Below are 21,806 nucleotides of genomic sequence, written 5' to 3' on the forward strand. Positions count from 1 at the left end.
AATAGAAGGAAAAGTAAATTCAAGCACAAAAGGAGGGGACAGAGCCCAGCAACACAATGGTGCCCTTCTGTGGGCAGAGGTTTTGGAGGCTAAAGGCTAAAAGCTAAAGACTTTGCTGATAACATAGGAAGTTCACAAAACCCAACCTAAAATACATCTATGTGCATCCATCCATCTTTCCAAAAACCTGCAAGGATGGGCAACGCTCAGAGTTCACCATACACTCACCTGATCCCTCCATCTGCTTTTCTTCGTGTCGAGACTCCTCACTGGACCCCTTCTCTGTCTCTGCTGAGGAAGAAGAGGGTTAGCAGCAGCAGGGACCAGCAAAACCAGAGAAGACATAAGCAGTGGCCCTACAGGCCACTCAGCTGCTCCCTCCCCTCACTAAGCTCTGAGCATGTGTCCCAGCAGAGGCTGGGCTGGTTCCAGCATGCCAAGAGCTGCATTGGCAGAACAAACCCAGTGCTTCCATACAAGAGGGCTGCCCAATCTTCAGCATGGGCTCCCTGGGAGGGGAGAGACCTAGGAGGAGCAAGGGCAGCCACAAGGCCAGCATACATCCCACAGGTAAACTCCAGGTGTGCCCTGGAGAAAGAGGCTTAGGTTTGCAGCATGCTGAAGCTGAAGAGAGGATAGGAAGGAGCAGCAGTGCCAGGAAACCCACCAGTCAGTCTGTCAGAGCTCCCAGCTGGCCTCATTGAGGCCAAGACTCTGGAACTGGGGTGACTGAACTCCACCACTTTGGATCATAAATGGTATTCACTCATTTTTGACACATGCATGACCTCCCGTCCTACCGTGCAGTCTCCCAGCTGCTTCACTTCTGGTACCTGCTACTGTCTCCAGGATGTATCTTGACTCCTCTGAGGCCGCCTGCGCGGGCACGGGCTCGTGCATTTCAACTGGACCCGGTGATCGCTCTGTGGACAAGAACCCATGGGCACCTTTTGTTCTGTCCCCAAAACAGTGTTCAGAGGGTCCTGGAAATCAGCAAGGACTGAGTGAAGGGCCCCCCACTCCCAGGAGTCCCACAAACCACCAGAAACTGCTCTGGGGATGCATCTGCCTTCTTCCTCCCAGAACCACCCAGACCTCATCCCTGACACAGACCTGAACTTTCAGTCTGAGGGAAAAAAGCAAAAATCTCTTCCTAACCTCCACAGAAAGTGAAGAGCTAAAGTAGTTCAAATTATTCACTTGGCTTAATTCAATCTAGACACTCAATTTTGACTTTAAAAGCTAATGCTGCTGTGATTTAGCTACTACATGAAGGAAAACAGTTCCCTAATGCTGCCTTCCTCAACAAAATCACCCCTCTTTTGGTTTCCCTTACATTAAACCTGTCTCCCCAAGTGCTAGGCTGTCTAATGCCCTCAAAGACCCATTCAAATTCAGCTTTAAATGAAGTTTCATGTAGTTTATATACTTCAATCAGGTCGCTTCTGACCTCACAGGCTAAATAATCCCAATTTCACCAATTTGTCCCTGTAGGTGAGCACCTCTTTTCTATTAATCCTCCTCCTTGCCCTCAGCTGTATTCCCTCTGATTGAACTCGATCTTCAAAAAAGGCAAGAAAAGGTGGACTCTGGACTTGAGGTGTGATCTCCCTGGCACTGGACAAGTGGTAATTCTTCCCACTCCTCCCATGGACCTCCAGCTTACTACATATCAACTTTCCTCTCTTCCATTAGCTGCTAAGTTGAAAAAGAAAATGTTTGATCTACCACTATACTTTGTTCCTTCTCCTCCCCCTATATTAACCACAGATAAGTCTATTCTACACCAATCCTGGAGTGACTCCTCAAGTATTACCTTACTAAGGGGACAATACAATACAATTTGGGTGCATCAGAGATTGCACTGGTGTGGTGGGGCCTGGTGTCATTGCTGTCCCCAGTATCACTCACCCTCAGGCATGTTAGAGTTCTGTTGCTGCCCTCATTCTATGGAGCTTATTAATTAATGGTTGTAAAGCAGACTGAAAATGCAAACTGCTAACAATCCATTTGTTAAACCCTGAGGATCATCCTACCATTTGCTGCACTGTCCAGGACAGGTAAGTGGAAAACTGACTCTCCCAGCTGCCCCTCAAGCATATCATCTCCATCACAACTCATTGACACTGACCTCTCTAGGCAGAAATGTGGGTAACTTCCCCCATCAGTGTCAACAATTCCAACACCTTTTTAGCACAGTGCTTAATACTAAACCTGCCTACTATTAGACCTGTTTTTATGAACTTTTCAAAACCAAGCTGGTTTTCTAAATGAAAGACCTCTTTAAAAGCATCCTGTACTCAATACCTGGGATCCTTCACATGAAGCAAAGCAGCAAACCAGGCTCGCTTTGTCCAGGGGGAAGGCAAGTTAGGAAAGCAATGAAGGAGAGAAAAAAACAACAAAGAGCCCTAAAACACCTTCCAGTGCTCCCAGGAAACCTCAATACATTCCTCCATATGTTCCTTCCAGCTAAGGAAGGCTATTTCAGGTATGTGGGGGAACCTCAGGTGCTGGGAAACACCCTGCAAATGCCTCTTCTCAAAGCAGAATGCTGAAACACCGTGTGGCAAACCCTGCCTGTGCATGGTGGGACCCCAGCAGCTACCTGGTACGGTGATCTGGATGATGTTCAGCTCGTCTGGTTCGATTTTGATCTGCCTGATCCCACCTAGCTCTCCTGAGGTACCTATGGGGGAAAGGCAATGGAAGGCAGTCGCCAACAGGATCCAGCAATGCCACACCTGCCCAGTACAGCATCAATAAAGTGTGACCAGCTGGCACATCAGGACCAGCTGAGCTCGCCACAACAACAAGGTTCAGTCAAGTGGCCCAGCAGCATTGAGCCCACAGCATGGAGGGGCACCTGTGGGCATGGCTTCTGCAGACAGCTTGGCTGGCAGGAGCTGTTGGTGCCCTCAAACTAGCAGCTGGACTTTGTTAAGTGCTTGTTTCCTGGCTTTCTTCACTTAAAATGAACCAGGCCACCAACAGGTGCTGCTGGAGACACTGGAGGAGCTCTCTCCAGTGGGTGGCTCCTAGCAATTTTAATGCTCCCAAACTCATGCCTGGAACTTGCCCCTATTCTGAGAGGGCTGACTGAAGCTGCATCACACCAAGATGAGACCAGCTGAACCCTGGCGAGACTCAGTGTGGGTTCAACCCCAGCAGGTGAAAGCCTGTGCTGACCAGTAGTCCCAGAACAGGCTGCCCACAGGCCCAGCTTCCTCTTCTCTCAAGATAAATTTCCTCACTTAGGGTGGGATAGATCCACTGCAAGGTGCTGAATCCCAGCTTGCAGCTTGGAAAGGCAAGACAGCATGGCTTAGTGTGGTTTCATTGGGTCCAAGCCCCTAAATCTGTGGAAAAGCACTTCCTTTTCATTGATGATGCTCACAATACCAACCCTACTGACTTCTCAGTGGTGGCTTTCAAAGGAATTCAGAAAGCAAAGATTCCCTTAGCTTTGCTTTTAAGCACATGCTTAAGTCTCCCTCTTTCAATTTATGATTTTTAGGCCCCAGGTGGAGTGTCAGAGGGTAAAGAGCCTTCATCTCTGCATCAAATGGGGATAAAGTCCTTAGAGAACTGCACTGTGGCACAATCATGCAACTAATGTCACACATTCAAGTCACTTTGCAGGCATGTTTCTCTAGTGTGCCCCCCATAACACTGTCTTACAAGAGAAAGTGAATTATTCCTCACCTGGTTCACAGCCTTCAGAAACATTACACTTCTCAGACCTGAAAGGGAAAGGCAGACAACAAAGGTAGTCATGGTGTAAGAAAAGAGAGAGCTTAAAAAGCAGTGGTGTGTGGACTGATCCTGGCAGGAGGGAGAAATGCTGCCTGGGATTACAGAGGGCTGCAAAAGCTACAGAGGGGTCCCCAGGGTCACTACACCCACGGTTCCAGCAATGGCAGAGCATCCATGGCTGCAGGGTCTGTGAGTTTCTCTGCAAATAATCCCTGCTCTCAAACCCAGCCTGGTCCTGGCACCCTTGCTGATGGCAGCCCTGCCTCTAGACACTCATGGATGGAACTGCAGCAGAGAGCTCCTGAAAGCAAGAGAGGTTGCTTTTAAGCCCAAAATTTGGTTGGCTCCATCCCTTTGCGACAGAGAGCAGTGCATAAGTATTACTACAATGTAGTTGCTTATGCAGGTAAAAAAAATAGGGAGAAAGGAAAAATCAATTGATTCAGTAAATATTTATTCTGTTCAAAGCTTTTCTTCACTGAAAACTGGGCACTATCCCAAATTCCCATCTACAGTTAACTTCACATGCTCAGGAATTTACACAAGTTGTTCTGCATCCAAATGAGATTATTTTGCATTCTCAGGATGCATGTGCTTTCTTGTCTCTCTCTTGAATAAGGACAACCATGGCTCTTTGGCAGTAAGGGACCCAAGGAACCACTCAGGAAAATTCACTCCTGCACAATGTTGGTCCTTCAGGGGGAAGGAAAATCCTTCTGAGCCAGTGCCTGTTGGCTCAGGAGGGATGTTCAAAAGCACTTCTCATTTGCCTAAATCCACTCAGGAGCATCAGCAGAACAAACCACAAAACAAGCCAGGAGTGCTCTTGAAATATTCTTCCTAATTGTGGAAAAGGATCCTTGGTCTAGAAGGTACTCTATGGACTACCTGGGAGCCTTGGGAAGGGTTTTTAACTCTCCTGCTTCAGGTCAAAGTAAACCTTTCACCAAGGAAATCTGGAGGGGAGGCTTCCCTGGGGAGTGCATTACACCTCACAGTGTCTGGCCCTTCTTCTGGAGTATTGAACACTGCACTTTCCCTGGAGCAGGACTCTGACATGGGGGGACCATTCCTACAGAAATACTCCTGCCAAGGCACAGAGGTTCCTCATTTGCAGAAAGAAAAAAAAAAACCAAAAAACCAACAATCTCCCACAAACCCTCCTTTGAAGCTGAAGATACCCAGAAAGCTGGAGCCAAATGCCAACCCTGCAGGCTGGGCAGCTCAAGAGGTCTCTGCCCCTCAAAGTTGTGGTATTTCAGTACTTGCCATATTCCCAGGCTCACTCATTGCCTGCTCTAACGCTGCAGGTTCTGCTGTCCCTGACATGCTTTAGGGGCAAGCAGCAGCCACATCCAAGGGGACAAACCTGAAACAGCACTGAGGAGAACCAAAAGACTCCAACCTGTCACAGGTTCATGTCATTGAAGAGCCAAGAAAGGGAAGGAACCCAAGGGATGTCATGGATGGGACAAAGACAAGTTGCCTTATTTCCCCACCCTAACCTGCACAGGTTAGCAACCACAGCACTGTCTGAAGCACCAGCTTTGTGGAGCTGTCAGTGCTGGGCAGTGAGGCTTTGTGCCAGAGAGGCTGAGGAGCATTCTTCACTCCATTTGTGTGAAGCAAGGCTGGGAGAAGCTTCCTTGTCTTATAGCAGTTCGTAATGTTATAAACTGCTGCCCCACCTCTCTTCCTTAAAGTGATTTTAAAGGCTAAATTACACCTTGCCTCCACTGAATTAAGAATGAAGGAAACTGGGGCTAAAAAGATAAAAAAACCTCCTGGATCTCCCAGTCTGGGTTGGAAAGCTGTTCAGTATGTGATATATGCTCCACAGGTGCTGCCAGCATGTTTTGGACCTGTCTAGCTCATGGCACAGTTGTAACAGAAACAAGTGCTCTCATAAAAAACCTCCTGCCCTGCTGGAGTGCATAACCCCCCCTTTACTAAATGCACTGTTAGGCTCCCTGTGAGCTCTCTAAACAAGCAACACTTAATTAGCAGGATGCTGCTACAGTGTGGCCTGAGGGTAAATCCTTTAGGTCATGCATTAACACCAGAGACGGTTCCAGCAGATAAGCCCAACCATGGCACGAATTTCATCAGTTTTGCTCACAATTAGTGATTCCAAACTTTTGGCTTGCAAAAAGACGGGTCTGCTTGGCCTCCTGTGCTGACTAGCTGTACCATTGCTGTGGGATTTTAGGGAGGCAGGAAAGCAACACCAGTTTAGCCCCTCATCTTCTCATTAGGGACTTACAACATCTCCTTGATGCTCCAGCTTACTCATGGCACCCTCCTGCACCCACTGGACATTGCTGATGAACACATCAGTAACCTGCTGTGCACATTAATAGCCCCAAAATAACTCTCTCAGGGATGTCACTTTACAGGGAACAGGGACAGAAGTCCCACTTACCTGCTGTTGGCCTGAGAGGTCCCCACCAGTTCCAGCATGGCCCCACGGTGAGGCTCGGGGGAGATCTCCCGGGGAGGGCTGGAGGGCTCCAGCTTGGTTGGATCTTTGGTAAATTTGCTTCCTGTTGCCAGGTGTGCATGGTGGGTTTTGGGAGAAAAACAAAACCAGGATTAGTGACTGGGGATGCCAATGTTGCAGCTTGTTCCCCTCCTAGTCCCAGAGCTGAGGTCAAGGTGGGAGAATAGCCTTTCAAGTGCCACCTGCTTGCAAAGACAAGGATGCCCATTCCACTGGGTTCAAATGTTAAAATATTAGCAAGATATCTGCTTAAACCTCTCCATAACTATGTGTGTGCTAGGAAGCCCTGCCAGGAAAGAGCATCTCCAGAAAGGCCTGGCTGACAGAACAAGGGTTCCAAGAGGTGAGGACTAAGGTCAGAAAACCCACAACCATGAATCACTGCTCTAGGAGCAAGCCCTGAAGTGGGAAGAGCCCTGTCCCAAGGGAGGGGATGTGCTACACTGGATGGAGCTTGACAAAACACTGAGTAGCAGAGACACAGGCAGCCCTGTCTCACAGCTCCAAGCCCACTGAGCAGCAGGAGAAATCTCTGTCACAGTGACACAGAGAGGGACAGAAGCATTCTGCCACCATGAAAAACTTCCTCTCTCCTTTCCCTGTTCCTCAGCAGCCTGAAAGGAACTGAAATGAAGCCTCAACAATGACCTTGGAGATGGAAAGAGTAATCTGAAGGTGGAGTAGGAAATAAAATCAGGCAGGGAAGGTGAGCAAAGAGCTGAAGAATGAGGGCTGGGAGAAGGAGGGAGTGAGATTACATTGTGAGGCTGCAGAAACCACAAGGTGTCTTGGTAAATAGATGTTGTCAAAAAGCCCTTTGCTGGTCTCAAAGCACCATCACAACATCCTCACTCTTCTAAAACATATTCCATCTATGGGAACCTGATGCCACTTTCCTTTTGGTTCCAGCCTGTGAGAAAGGGCAGGGTTCTGGCAATAGGATCAGTAGAAATACAGAACCTTAAAGATACTATTTATCTACTGACAGTCTAAAAGGCTCCTTTTAATTTGTGCTTTCTATGAACCAAATCTTGTTCTTGCACCAGCAGAGCCTGCCTGAAGCTGCTACCCAGGGGAGTAACAAAAATAGGTTTCCGAGCAGTGGTGGGTATTTTAATTAAAGGGTGAGCAAAACTTTCTGGGGAAGCTTTGGGATACTTCGCAAATGGCAACTTAAAATACAGCTCCACTCAGAAAATAATGTCTTTGCAGAAATGGCACCTCCTGACTCAGCAGATGCAGGGGTCTTTTTGCACAAGCTGATGTGCTGACGCAAACCACAGCGAGCCAGGTTTAATAGGTTTTGCTTCTGGTAGCCCTGCAGGGACCTATCAGGAGAGTGGGACCCGTCACCTGCCTCAGCTCTGCTGGGTTTGCTTCCTCATCTCTGAATATCCACTTGCACCTCCCTACCATGTAATCCACAAGCTCATAGCACTGTGGTCTCCATCAGCAGGATGTACATGATGCCTCCCCCAGACCCTGTGCAGCCATTATTCAAGGAAAATCCAAGCATCCCAAAACACAGTTCAGTGCTCCATCCCTAAGAGATGGGCTAGAGCTTAAAGAAATCCTTTTCTTGAGAGAAAAAAAAAAAAAAAAAAAGCCATTAGTGGCTTTAGACAAAGAAATCCCCCATGCAGATGGGATCCCCTCCAGGTTCTGCTAGAGGTCCCCTTTTAGTGGCTCCAGCATCATCATGCTCAGAAAGCACTCTTAGGGCTGGGCTGTCGTGGGGCCAGAGCTGAAATTTGGCTGGCAGAGATATCTGGGAAGAAGGAAGCTCTGGAGAGCTACCAGCATGTGTGGTTGGCAGCTCAGGGAAAAAAAAACCAACAAAAACACCACCCCAAAACATGTCTTTACTTGTGAGCCAAGCCCAGGCAATCCAGGACCTGGGTGTGATAAATTTGGATGCAATGCCATATTCCAGGTGTGTATGAGGACAGTGGGATGAGGGCATTGCTGGAGTGCAGGCTGAGTCTGACAGCACTGGTACGTGACTCCTTGTATGTGCCAAGAAGCACTTGTCATGGTCACAGAATGGTTTGGGTTGAAAGAGACCTTAAAGACCATCTTGTTCCAATCCCACCATGGGCAAGGACACCTTCCACAATCCCAGATCCCTCCAAGCCCCATTCAGCCTGGGCTTGGACACTTCCAGAGATGGGGCAGCTGCAGCTTCTCTGGGCAACCTGTGCCAGGGCCTCTCCACCCTCACAGTAAAGAATTATTCTGGCTTCTCCAGCTTAGAGAAAAAAAGGAGTAAAAACACAGAGCAAAGAAAGTCAAAGAACTCTCTCCCCACCATTTCGTCACTGAAAAAACTAACTTTTGTTACTTAAAAAAAAAAAAAAAAAAGGTTAGCAGCTAGATGATGCCTGCAGTTCCCAGTCAAAAAAAAACCCCAAAAACCAAAACACCACCAAACAACAAAGAAAAAAAAAACAAAAAAAAAAACAAAAAAAAAAAAAAAAAAAAAAAAAAAAAAAAAAAAACAAAACACCCAGTGAGGAACACAGCAGTGATTTTCTTCCTCTTGAAAGTACAGATCTGTACCATGTACTGCCTGTATTGTGGCTCAGCCTGATTCAGGAGCCAGCCCAGCCTCACACACCAGGAATTTTCACTTAAACCTTCAAAACTAATTTTTCAAGGGGAGTACAGAGCTTGTACTGATACCAAGTAAAGGAAATCTCAGCATGTCCTGCTGTGGGGCACAGAAAAAGCTTCTCCTTACTGAGCAGAACTGCATGTGTCCTGCACTTCTTCTGCTTCCAGGTGACATTATTTCAACTCTGCTTCCCTGGATAACCTTTCAATTTTGTGGGCAATAAATCAAAGGATTTGGAGAACATACCTGTAAAAATTCTTTCGTCAAACATCCTAGGAAAAAAGGAAAAAGAAAATAATTAGAAATAGATGCTGCTAATGACTGAATTGGAGGTTTAATAAATGAATAGCATTAAACCAAGTCAAACTAGTAGTTTTTTTCATTCTCTAAATGACTTTTTCAGCTAAAAAAGGCCTTTTAGCCTGTTGTGCAGCCCAGCAACCTTACGGCATGAGCTTTTTAACTAAAGCACCTCTAAATCTGCTTGTAAGTCATTCTCTTAATTTAACTTATTAAATGAGGCTGCAATAGGCTTGTTTTACAAAAAGAAACAGTGGGACCAAAGTAGCTGCTTCAATTTCCAGTGTAGACCATTGACCATGATGTCACCTGTCTCCTGAGTATTGTATTTTGGTGCTACCTGCAGCTTTGCTCATAGGAGCCAACTATATCCAGGGCCACATCCCACAGCCTGATTCAGCCTGGTGCAGCCTGGACAAAGCAGGACAAAGTATCTCTTCTTCCAACTGACATCAAGAAAGCTAATTCCTTTTAGGATGCCTGAATTCCATTGATGTTGGTGATTTTAGCCCCCTTGGGAGCCATGTCCAGGATTCTTCTGTGCTGTAGTTTCACACCTCTAGGAAGAGAACAACACAGATGCTGTAACTAACCACCTTCAAATGTCTGGGGTGGCATCAGCAAAATTTGGTGCCCATGATCACTTAAAACAGGGTGGCAGAACTTGGAGGGTGATCATGGTACAGCCAACTCTGCCATATCCTTGCAAAAAGAGAGAGATGAAAATCAGAGATTTGCAGGGGGAAAGAGCTTTCAACTGTCTTTTATGAAAGAGGGTGAAGAGAGTTTTTCATGTCAAAACAAACCCTGTGAGCATGGAGGGAGCACTGCTCAAATCCCTGACACCCTTGAGCCATACACTTCCTTTTGCTTTTCTTGCCACCCACCTTTTGATGACAAAATGGATGTTGTGCCTCTCCTCCAGTATCCGTTTCAGTTTGGGGACACCATAGGTGCAAGGCCTTTTGAAAGGAATTTTGTCTGGGATGCCAATGATCTCCACTGCCTCAGGGTCACAGGCAATCTTCCTGTATGGGACAGGGACCATGTGGTCTAACCCCAAGGCTTCAGCTGAAAGGTGAACACATGGTTTTTTCATTTTCACAAGTGCTTTGTCTTTTACAGATGCTAAAACAAAGGTTTAAGTGCTTGAACTTAAGCAGAGCAAATGCGTTCTGCCCTCTCCTCTGCTTGTCCCAGAAAGTGAGCCCCAGGAGGAGCTCCCCCATGGGAAATGGGACAAAGAGGAAAACAGCAGTAAACACAGCTAGATGTCTTCCCAAACATGCCCAGTGATGCTCCAACCAGGAGTGAGCTGGCCCAAATATCATTCCCAAACTCCTTGTGACCCACTGCAGCAGTTTATGAGCTCTATGATTCACAGGCTGCATAGCACATGGGATCATAAAATTGTTAATGTTGGAAAAATCCTCTAAGATTGATTCCAGCTGTTAACCCAGCAGCACCACGTTCCCCAAACCACATCCCCAAGTGCCACATCCATATGCTTTTTTGAACATTTCAAGGGATAGTGACTCCATCACAACCTTGGGCAACCTGGGCCAGTCCCTAACCATCCTTTCAGGGAAGAAATTTCCCGCAGTGTCCAATCTAAACCCTCCCTGGAGCAGCTTGAAGCAATTTCCTCTAATTCTATCACTTGTCACTTGGGAGAAGAAACTGAGTCTCACCTGGCTACAACCTCCTTCAGCTAATTGTAGGGAGTGGGAAGGTCCCCCCAGAGCCTCCTTTTCTCTGGGCTGAGCCCCCACAGCTCCTCCTCATCAGATTTGTGCTCCAGACTCTTCCTAAGCTCTGTTACCTTTTGGACACACTCCAGCACCACATATATAAATCACAAATTAAAGGGCTTGTCTCAAGCCCATATACAACTCACAGGTGACACTGCACACATCTACAGCCCATCTGTAACTCAGGAATTATACGGCCTGATTGGGATGGCACAGTTGAAGAGTCCACCAGCCCCAAGTGGTTTCCCAAGCTTCCACCTGCCCAAATGCGCAGGAGCTACACCAAAAGCACTGCCCATGGCAAAGGGAACACTAACAGTATATGCAAGGCATGCAGATGGAGAAAAAAGCAGCTGAAACAACCACCTTCTTTTTACCTGCCACAAGTATGTAAAAGGGCCACATGCCACCACTCCTGGTGCCCCAGTGCTATGATCCAGCACGCCACATTCCCAGACAGGGCTGCTTTACAGCCCAGCTATAAATTCCTTGACAATGGTGTGGGGTTCCTAACAGAAATATTGACATAACCTTCAGGAGACTGGGAGCTGCTGAGCTAAATGTGTTAGGAAGAGCAGGGAGCTCTAGCATATGGCTTCTGCTGCTGTGTTAGGGAACAAAAATGATTGCTATATAATGATATGCAATCCACAAGCACTGCAGATGCATAATGGGATATTAACTCCTACTCACCATATCTGCTGTTAAAAAGAATTTGCACGCACTCCCTAAGGGTGTTGATGTCTTCAGTTTCTTTTATAAAACTGTCCCACTTATCTATCAAAACAAAATACAAGAAATAAGAAACTTCCATATGGTTCATACACAGCAGATGCACTTTTTTCCTGCAAAGTGCTGCAAAGCAGGAACAAGACTTTAAAAATCATTTCCCTGTTCCTGAGCGAATTTTGCCAGGCTGGCAGGCAAGGTCTGGGCCTCTCCAACCCTAGACCCAAGCACTCTCCTTGGCATGTGCCAAGCAGATTCCTAAGAAATGACCCCATAAATCCCTCAGCCCTGGAATGAAAGACCCTCTTGGACAGAGCCAACTCCACCTGGAATGAACCCTTGAAAGGTACAGCCCTTTCACAAGTGTATCTTTTCAATCTTCTCCTCTTTCCCAACCTTCCCACCTGTATTTTTTCTCCTCTTTAAGGCAGGCATGAATTTTCAGGCTGCATTGCCCTTGGGTGCCGCAGAGGTGGGGAAATGGCAATCTCCTCCCCACTGCTGATCCCCCCAGGCACTGCTGCAGAATCCCACCGGGATTAGTGGGTTTCAGCCATTTTGAAATAATGCCAAGTTTTCAGCAGGTATGTGCTGCTTGCAGCTGGGGCAAACAGCCTCTTCCAAAGCCCTGCCCTGGTTCCCTGTGCAGAAAGCAGAGATGGGAATTCCCAGCCAGCCTGCAGTGCTCAAGGACCACTAGCAGCATCTTGGAATGGCAGGGATGGACCAGAGCAGAGAGGAAGGTCTTGGCTCCCATGTGAGATGCATCGCTTCCAGCACTGCGAGGTCTCTGCAGGGCATGGAGAGGGCTGGGAGACCACTGGGGAGAGATGTGGTGAGGGGAAACATTTCACTAAGGTTGCCAGCTCCCTTTAATGCTGGAGCAGGACACAGACCTGTCTTGTCATGGACGATGGAGAAGAGGATGCGCTTGGATGAGTGCACATTCTGGATGAGGGGACCTCCAGAGACTGATGATTTCTGTCCTGGACAAGAGGGGAGACAAGGAGAAAGGGCTCATGAGAGCCTGACCAGTGCTCCAGGCACCACAAGAAGATCCTGGGTGCTGTCCCCACCAACCCTTGTCTCTCCTCAATGCACCCTGGCTGTGACACTAGGTGCAGTGCTGGCCAGACCAACCCCTGCTGGTCATCCCCACTCCTGCTGCCTTTATGGCTTGGTGGTGCAGTGCCTCTCATTTTGGGGCAAAAACAGAGGTGTGCCCTGTCAGCACCTTGCAGAACCCAGGGAAGGGCTGGAAGCAGTGCAGTGTGGCAAGGGCTCTGCTCATTTCCATACAGGCCTGGTGGTGCAGGATTGGTGGTGGGGCAAAAACAGAGGTGTGCCTTGTCAGCACCTTGCAGAACCCAGGGAAGGGCTGGAGCATTGCAGCATGGTAAGGGCACTGCTCATTTCCATACAGGCCTGGTGGTGCAGCACCTGTCATTTTGAGGCAAAACCAGAGGTGTGCCCTGTGAGCACCTCGCAGGCACCCAGGGAAGGGCTGGAGCAGCACAGCATGGCAAGGGCTCTGCTCATTTCCACATAGGCCTGATGGTGCAGCACCTGTCATTTTTGGGGCAAAACCAGAGGTGTGCCCTGTCAGCACCTTGCAGGCACCCAGGGAAGGGCTGGAAGCAGCACAGCATGGCAAGGGCTCTACTCGTTTCCATACAGGCCTGGTGGTGCAGGCTTGGTGGTGGGGCAGAAACAGAGGTGTGCCTTGTCAGCACCTTGCAGAACCCAGGGAAGTGCTGGAGCAGCACAGCGTGGCAAGGGCTCTGCTCATTTCCATACAGGCCTAGTGGTGCAGCACCTCTTATTTTGGGGCAAAACCAGGGGTGTGCTCTGTGAGCACCTTGCAGAACCCAGGGAGGGACTGGAAGCAGTGCAGCATGGCAAAGGCTCTGCTCATTTCCACACAGACCAAACTCTACACTGCTTTCCATCCAAAGAACACACCAAACCCCCCAGCCAGCCCCCTGCTACTACAACTGGGCTGCACACCGGGCCCCCGTTTGTGAGCAAGCTCCAGGCTATTACCACAGCAGTCGCTGTACTCCTGTGAGGAAGGCACCTTCAGCTCTCCCGCCGGCCGGGCCAGCAGCGCCTCCCCCGCCGCCGTGGGCCCGGGCAGGCCCGAGGACGCCTCCTGCTTGAGGTCGATGGTGCCGGGGGCGGGCAGCGAGACGCCGTAGAGGAAGTTGGTGATGGCCATGGCCGAGGGGGCGTCCTGGGCGCCGGGTTTGCCCACAGGCCCGTTGGCACCAGAGTCTCGGCTGCCCTTGGAGGCGAGGGAGGAACAAGTTAACTCGATGTTGGGGTTGGGCTCTCGGCTGGGCTCATCTGCTGGCCTGAGGGGAAGGAAGGGAGAAGAGGAGGGAAAAACAGGTTCCTTTGGGCCCACGGTGGCACTGCTAAGCTGCAAGAAGCAAGGATGTGGACGGGGAAAGAAGGGCCGTGCCTGGGAGGGTGGGACATGCTGCACCACCGGCTGCCAGGCTCCATGATCAGGAGTGCCATGAAAACAATTACAGGGTGAGAGCACCTCTCCTGTTTGGAAAGGCTTGACAGAGTTGAGACTGTCCAGCCTGGAGAAGAGAAGGCTCTGGGGAGAACATACTCTGGCCTTCCATTACCCAAAGGTGCTGGAGAGCTGGAAAGGGACTTTTGACAAAGGCAGGGAGTTACAGGACAAAGGGGAATGACATCAGACTGAAAGAGGGCTGGTTTGGATTGGATGTCAGGAAAAAATTCTTCCCTGTGTGGGTGGTGATGCCCTGGCACAGGTTGCCCAGGGAAGCTGTGGCTGCCCCATTCCTGGAAGTGTTCAAGGTCAGGCTGGATGGGGCTTGGAGCAACCTGGGATAGGGGAAGGCATCCCTACCCACAGCAGGGGCTTGGAACGAGATGGTTTTTAAGGTCCCTTCCAACACAAACCAGTCTCTAGTTCTGTTCCATGATTCAGAAGTTTCATCTATCACACAAACTCCTGAGCATCTTCAGGCACCTAAATGGTTCTTGTCTTCCTTAAGTGGAGCTGCTTAGTCTTACAGCAGTTCAAAGCATTTTTATTAGCTAGGACCAAGCTGCCCAGCTCCATGCCTGGTGCATTTAAGGGGTAAAACTTTTAATGACCACAATCACTTGGCTCCATTGCCTATGCCAGCCCCCAGAACCCATGGCACATTCAAAGGGGAGCTCAGTCAGCCCACAAATGAGTTTCAGACTGAAGAAACCAACCTGCTCCACATAAGACAGGGACCCACAAGCTCACAGACAGCTCAAATTCTGCGTGTCCTACTTTTAGCTGTCTCAGCCTGATTTTCCAGAAGCATCAAGCCTTTAGAGGAGGTATTTGGTCATGCTCAGCATTTTTCTGAATGGATCTGAGGTGCTGCCAGCCAGGCAAATGCAGTGGAAATGCACCTAAAACTACTGAACCCCTTGTGTAAATGTGGCCAAAAGGGGGAGTTTGCTCTGCTGCAGTCCCCCACTTCCCTCCTTGCCTGGCATTAAAAAACCCATTTCAGCCTGGGAAGACACTTGCAGCATTTACCCTGGAAATCCCTCTGGAGATAGAAAAGCACTTAGCTTACCGCAGTGGAAATTTTGGCAGAGACACATAAAAAGATGCAGTTAATGTGCATGTTTACACACACTTTTTATAGAAATGCGTCTGAAATTGACTCAAGCCCCCCAGCACGAACAAATCTCTGTGCAAGGCTGGATTTGGCATGGCTGGGCCCGGGTTTGTGGGTCTCGAGGAGAAGCTGGGACATGGGAGGGACCCTCCCGCCCGTGCCACTCAAAATCATCATCTGCCAGTGTTGTAAGACACACCACCCCAAGGGCTCGCTGCTTTCCTGCTCCTTGGAGGTCCCTAGAATTACCTTTTTAGCCTGAAGCGGATGCTGTGGCTGTGCTCCAGGATGGCCATCAGGGATTTCACATCATACTCCAGGGGTTTCTTAAAGCTGATCCCCTCGGGCAAGCCGGTAACCACCAGCGAGCCCGGCTCCTTAATGAACTTCTCGTAGGGCAGAGGGACCACACTGCTCTTCCCCATGGCTTCACCTGGGGAGGGGACAAGAGTTACACACTACTGACAAATACGCTGTGCCCTTGACCATGGCTGAGCTGGGCTGGGGCGGGGGGGGGGGGGGGGGGGCGGATAAATGCAAGAGCAAGAAATACCAACAGAATCATTAGGAGAAAAAAAAAAACATTCCTACCTTCGCACTTAGCATGCAAGGCACTCCAGCTCCTTTCTAAAAGCACTAATTAATAAGAAGCTCATAAAAAGCCAATAAGCAGATGTCTCATCATTCAGGTTTCACAGCAGAATCCTCAGTTTGGGTCACTTGGCACAAGCCCACCCCTGGGAGTGCCCAGCCATATGCCAGTGAGGTACATGGCCATCAGCAAGGTGGGAGGGAGCCAAGGGCTGACAAAGAAGGCAGAGGAGCTCGCAATGATTTTTATCTCATGCTTACTGAGATATTCTGGGAACCTCATTTCTAGTCAGTTTTCTTATTTTACCTCCTGGAAGAACGGAAAGCAGTTTGATTGCTGTTGCTGTCAAGCAGCTTTGATTCACTTTGACAGACAAGGGAAAAACCCCAAACCAATAATCTCCCTCCATCCCACTATTCACAGACAGTGTGAACATCAATACATTTGACTGCACAATCACCTCCAGCAGCCCCAAACTCTCACCTGCTCCCCTCAACACTGGCAAGACAGTCCTACCATGTCCCCACCATGTGCCTCTGGCTCCATTTTATTTCTGTCACCAAAATCTCCCTAAGGGGTCAGGTACAAATTTCTTTCCTCCCCACCCCCCGGCAAGCAGGGAGCATTGTCATTATATTGTGATTTTCTAAACCAGATAAAGAGCCTGTGTGCCCAAACCAGGGCTGCTCTACTATGCTTTGCAGACAAAACACCATCAGAAAAACAGCCTTCTCTGAAAGATTTCAAGGAATGACCAAAACCTTCAAGCTACTCTCTGGGGGAAAATTACTTTGGAAACGAACCCAAACCACTGTGATCAATAAACATGGTGCTGAAAGCATGAAGCAGAAGAAACAGCCATGCAGGAATGCAACCTGTCTGGCAAGGCACTGTCCAGATGGAGAACACCTGGTGGCATGATACAGTGCCTCCACCTTCATCTCCAGGCTGACGGGCAGACAGAGAAGATTATGGGACCTTTAAGTTGTTGAGGGATTCTATACTGTGGATTTTCTTTTCAATCTTTTACTTTTTCTCTCTTCTTAAAAGAAACCCAAAAAAACTCCAATACCAAAAGATCTTACGGAAACACTACAAACCTTGTGACAATTTGTGAAGAAAGTGATTTCTTCAACATCTCCTTTGAAGGAATGCATTATAACTAACGATGTGCAACTTCCAAGAGCCATTAAGGCTTTTTATAGGGAGGGTTGGTAATATTTTAATCAAGCAAATAACCAAAGTTTTAAAACAAGCCTTTGAGCCATGACACCATAAGTTTACTTTCTGCAAGCTGACAGTTTCCCTGCCCCAATGTGCTGGCTCTAGCAGCTCTTCACCTCCCTTTATCACCTCTCTTCATGACTGAGAGAAGCTCCCAATGTCCACAGTGGCTCCTTATCAACCCAATGCTCAAGAAATCCCTGAACATATTTTTATGGGTACCGTGTTATTGTCAAGGTGACCTTCAGAAGTCTTGTGCTGCTGTGCAGAGACTCGTGGTTTAGCTAAAGAGACAATAATCATCATTAAAGCCTATTTAATAGAAGCCACTGGTAATCAGTCATCCTGTTGGTGCAGAGATTACCTGGCTCTGGAGGGAATCTTTTTGACTGAGCATTTTAAAAGATTTCTTGTTTCCAATCCTTATTGATGAAAGGATAAAAAAAAAAAAAAAAGCCCTAAGAATCATAACTGTTAAACTCTCAGAGTCCTCTCAGTGTTACAAACAGAATCATCCTGGGGCATCTTCTATCTCCTGTGTATTTCTTCCCACTCAACCAGGAGAGGCTCTTCCCAGTGGGAATGAAGAAAGGGCAGCAAGCAGCTTTGTCAGATTTCATCACAAAGGAGCTCAAGGATGGAAACAGCTGATATTACTGAAGGAGCAGCAAAGGTAGAATTACACCCAGTGCTAAAGCCAAAACTATTGTCCCAGGGATGCCCAACCTCCTTCTGCTATGGCAATGCTGGCCATGCTGGGTTGAGGATGTGGCCAATATGTCCTCACACACCTCCATACACCCTGAAACTGTAAAGAGCCTTACTAATCATCCAATGGATGGACTGCCTGGCTCATGAACCCCATGCAGATGCACCCTGATCAAGCTTTTCTAATGCAACTATATATTTATTGATGTCAGATTTTAGTAATTCACATATTCCCAAGAGGACAGCAAAGTTTGGCACTGTCCCAGCAGCAGGACAATGAGACCTGAATAGGGAATTCACCAGCAAAAAACACCTCCTCCATTCTGTTCCCTTGGTTTTCTGCATCATCCCTTCCTTCATTCTTGGGCCCAGCCTTTGGAAGGCAGCAATAGGATCTGATTGCTCCCATTAATGGGAATATTGCCTCTAAGTCCTTTAAGTGGCTTCAGAAAATTTCAGTGACTGTCTGTCCCAAGGGAGAAGGGATGCCAACTCCCTTTTCTGTCTGTGAAGCCTGTGAAAGATGCTAGCAACAGCCAACAGCAGCAACTCCTGCATGTGAGCCCGAAGTAGCTGGTGGTAGCTCCTGTTACCCCCTTCTGTTGTGTGGGAATGCCCGTTCCCAAATCACATACACAAACAGAGGCAAAGCCTGCACTTTGCACTCAGGGAGACCTGAATAACCCCAGCAGGGCTCTACCAGGCCCTGAATCTCAGATGGTGATGGGGAGCTGCAGCCAGAAAAACCAAACACCCAGTTCTGCAGGTAATCCAGCCACAGGGCCTGAACTCCCACAAAGCATCATGAAGAACTAACACAACCCACTCAGCAACATGAGGGAATAATTTGGGCTCATTTTCCCAAGCCAATATTGCTTTCCCTACCCTGACTAGCATGGCTCTAGAGGTGCTGCCAGGGGATGAGCCAGCAGCCTGGCCACTGCTGCCAGCCACTCCATGGGGGTTCCAATGGGTCCTTGTGAGCAAGAAGAAGGTGCTGCTGCTGCTCGCTGCAGATTGGGCCTGGAAGGAGCTTTGCAGCCCACTGGGTTCCATACCAACAGCCATATGGTCATCTATATTTAATTGCAGAAGCTTTACTGCTGGGGATGATGCATGTGCTGGAATGGCACCACCTCATCTCTTGAAGTTGGGGCTGCAGGGCCACGTGCTAGAAAATCATCTGTTTTCTTTTAAAATAGACTTGCCAGAGAAAAGAGGGAGCAAATCTGCAGAGCTCCAACACAGTACGATGAAAGAGGTGCTGTGGATGCAGTGGCAGGGATAAAGCTGTGCTTGGAAATCACATTCAGGGCATCACAGAGGCTTCCCCTGGTCAGGGGAGACAAAGGATGCTTCATCCTCCAGCATAGGGATTTCTTTGTCTCAGTTTGGGGCACTGGAAAACTAAGAAGCAGTGGCCAAATCCCATCTCAATGCAGTGCTAACTCCATACAGGAGCATGTTTCACCATGCTGCCCCTGCCAGGCACCTGCTCCTGTGCCAAGGAGCCAGGCTGGTGATGAAAGCCACAGCTGGTGGCAGTGCTGGGCAGCTCAGTGAGCCCCAGGGACATTCCATATCCCCAAAGGGAAGCATGAAGGTTCTTACTATAAAGCACATCAAACACTTCCTCTACCATCTTCCTGAGGAGGTACACATCTGATCCCTGGTCCGGGGAGACCCTGAGCACCCTTTGCCCGCACTCCTTTGCCTTCTTCTGCACCTCTGCATCCTGCTCCTTCCTCTGCTGGATTCCTGCAGGGGGAGAGGAGAAAACAGGAGTCACTGTGGTGAGAAGGGGTGACGCCTCTGCCTGCAGGCAGGTGTCCCAGGTCTCCCACCCACCTCAGGCCCCAGCTTGGATGAAATCACTCTGGGTTGATCCCAGGATCCCCCAACATGCAGAAAAGGCACTGGCAATAGACAGTGGTGCCAGCAGCAGGGTCAGTCATCTGGTGCCTGCCGCCTCTTCCCTGGCTTTTCCCACTCAGCCAGACTGAAACAGTTATGACTAATTGGGCAGTTCATTTCTAGTCTCTGGTTTCAATCTGCTTAGCCTTCAATCTCTCAGGAAAAGAAAATCCGCCTTTCTTGGAGGCTTTTTTACCCTTCAGCATCATGTAGCTCAGTAATACCAGCTATTTCCTGCTAATTTCCCCTATTAAACTTCAAATAAAGCATATCTTCAGCATTGACTTCTTTGCATCTCTAAATGCACCGAAAATTAAACACTACAAATGCATTATTGCTGTTCTATCCACAGTAATTTGCAAGGGATTTTCGGTGACAAAGGACTAATTCCTTCATCATCCTCAACAGACTCCTACTGGCAAACCTGGATGCTGCCAGGGTGCTCAAGAAGGAGCTCACAGATCCTTCTGTGGAAAAAGTCCATGGCTGGGACATCACAGAGAATGGGTCAAGAGCAACATGGGATACACAGAGAATAGACACAAGAAAGTAAACAGTCACCATGCCACCTCCTGTAAGGCTCCACATGCCTCCAACAGCATGGTGTAACAGGCCCTGACAAACCTTTTTGGGGTGTTTTACCAAGGTTGGTTGTAAAATGCAATCTGCATCCTCCAAGTGCTGCCTCTCCCTCCTCCCCTGACATTAATTCTGATCACTGTCAATTCCCTCCATGCATCATGAAAGGCAGAACCAGAGGTTCAGATAAAGGAGGGTGCTCAAGCAAGGTCTGTGTCCCAAAGAGATAAGAGGCTTCTTACATCTCCAAGTGATGTCTGCTCTAGATTAATTCAAATCTTTCTAAGAGGGCAGCAAGGAATCAGAGGCACTTCCTGGGATACTCTCCACTGTGTGCCAGTTGTAAGGGCTTTATGGAGTGGAGTTGAGCCTGGGCCTGTATCACTCAGGACAGAGTTATCACATTTCACCCTGTCTGCAGCATCATATACTTTACTCAAATCTCACGCTCAAGATTTCTGTTTTCAACCAGACATGACTATTTCTTTTTGACAAAAAATTAAACCAAAGAGAGGGGAATCCAGATCTGTTGCCAGGTGGTTTGCCCCCGGACAGTGGTAGGTCACCAACCAGGATATGTCACTGATATATCAGAGAACAGTTTGGGTTAAAAGAGACCATAAAGACCATCTGATTCCACCCCCCTGCCATGGGCAGGAACACCTTCCACTAGACCAGGTTGCTCCAAGCCCTGTTCAACCTGGCTTTGAACACTTCCAGGGATGGAGCAGCTGTAGCTTTCCTGGGCAACCTATCCCAGTAGCTCAAAACACTCAAAAGAAGAATTCCCTACTAACATCTAATTTAAATCTCTCCCCATTTAGTTTAAAGCCATTGTCTCTTGTTCTATCATTACCTGCCTGGGCAAAAAGTCACTCTTTCCTCTTTTTTATAAGCCCCCTTTAGTTACTGGAAGGGGCTCTCAGGATTCTCCAAACCCTTCTCTTCTCCAGACTGAACAACCTTACTCAGCCTGAGCAAACACAAAGGAGTTCCCTCCCTTTGGCCACCCCACTGCCATCCACATCTTGTGGGTGGTGGGAAGGCAGAGTTGCCTATGAACATAAGAAACATCCCCCAAATGCCTCCTGTCCTGCAGAATACAGTGGAGGATAACTAATGCTGTCTCTTGTGAAAGGATGGAATAGTAGAGTTGGCCAGCAGCTGGCCAGGGCAGCAGGGGTAGGGGCTGGGCAGAGCCATGGCAGAGAGCTGCTCCTGCAGAGCCATGCAGTGAACAACCCACGCAGACAGTGACCTGGGCAGCTTCACAGCACTGGTGTTACCAGAGCAAACCCTTCCTGAACAATCTCTCCAATGGATTAAACACCTACGTCGTTTCTGTCAACACCATGTATTTCTCTCCACTGACATCCCACTGTAGAACAGATCTGGGTCTGGTGTCCTCAGCATCACCAAAACCAAATCCCATTCCAGCTTCTGCATTGAGTGAGGAAAGCAGTAGCCAGCATGTTGGGGATGATGCTGTCCAAGA

The 21,806-nt window shown here is 48.5% G+C and overlaps 1 protein-coding gene across 10 annotated transcripts in view; it reads right to left on the reverse strand.

Moving 5' to 3' along the window:
- GTF2IRD1 (GTF2I repeat domain containing 1) overlaps positions 1–21,806 on the reverse strand; it is a 68,878-nt gene that overhangs the window by 20,678 nt on the left and 26,394 nt on the right. For 6 of the 10 annotated variants that reach the window (XM_083875175.1, XM_083875181.1, XM_083875178.1 and 3 more), the window contains exons 4-15: positions 19,430–19,576; positions 15,544–15,727; positions 13,694–14,004; positions 12,547–12,636; positions 11,615–11,698; positions 10,058–10,241; positions 9,117–9,142; positions 6,179–6,299; positions 3,706–3,743; positions 2,609–2,689; positions 834–983; positions 229–291 (exon numbers count right to left, since the gene is read on the reverse strand). In XM_083875175.1, the coding sequence (XP_083731301.1) occupies positions 229–291; positions 834–983; positions 2,609–2,689; positions 3,706–3,743; positions 6,179–6,299; positions 9,117–9,142; positions 10,058–10,241; positions 11,615–11,698; positions 12,547–12,636; positions 13,694–14,004; positions 15,544–15,727; positions 19,430–19,576 (1,479 nt within the window). The remainder of the gene's footprint in view (positions 1–228; positions 292–833; positions 984–2,608; positions 2,690–3,705; positions 3,744–6,178; positions 6,300–9,116; positions 9,143–10,057; positions 10,242–11,614; positions 11,699–12,546; positions 12,637–13,693; positions 14,005–15,543; positions 15,728–19,429; positions 19,577–21,806) is intronic. The other 4 variants (XM_083875174.1, XM_083875177.1, XM_083875182.1 and 1 more) reach the window with 3 other exon arrangements.

This window comes from Zosterops lateralis, assembly GCF_965231275.1.
Source record: "Zosterops lateralis genome assembly, chromosome: 19".
Classification (NCBI taxonomy): domain Eukaryota; kingdom Metazoa; phylum Chordata; class Aves; order Passeriformes; family Zosteropidae; genus Zosterops; species Zosterops lateralis.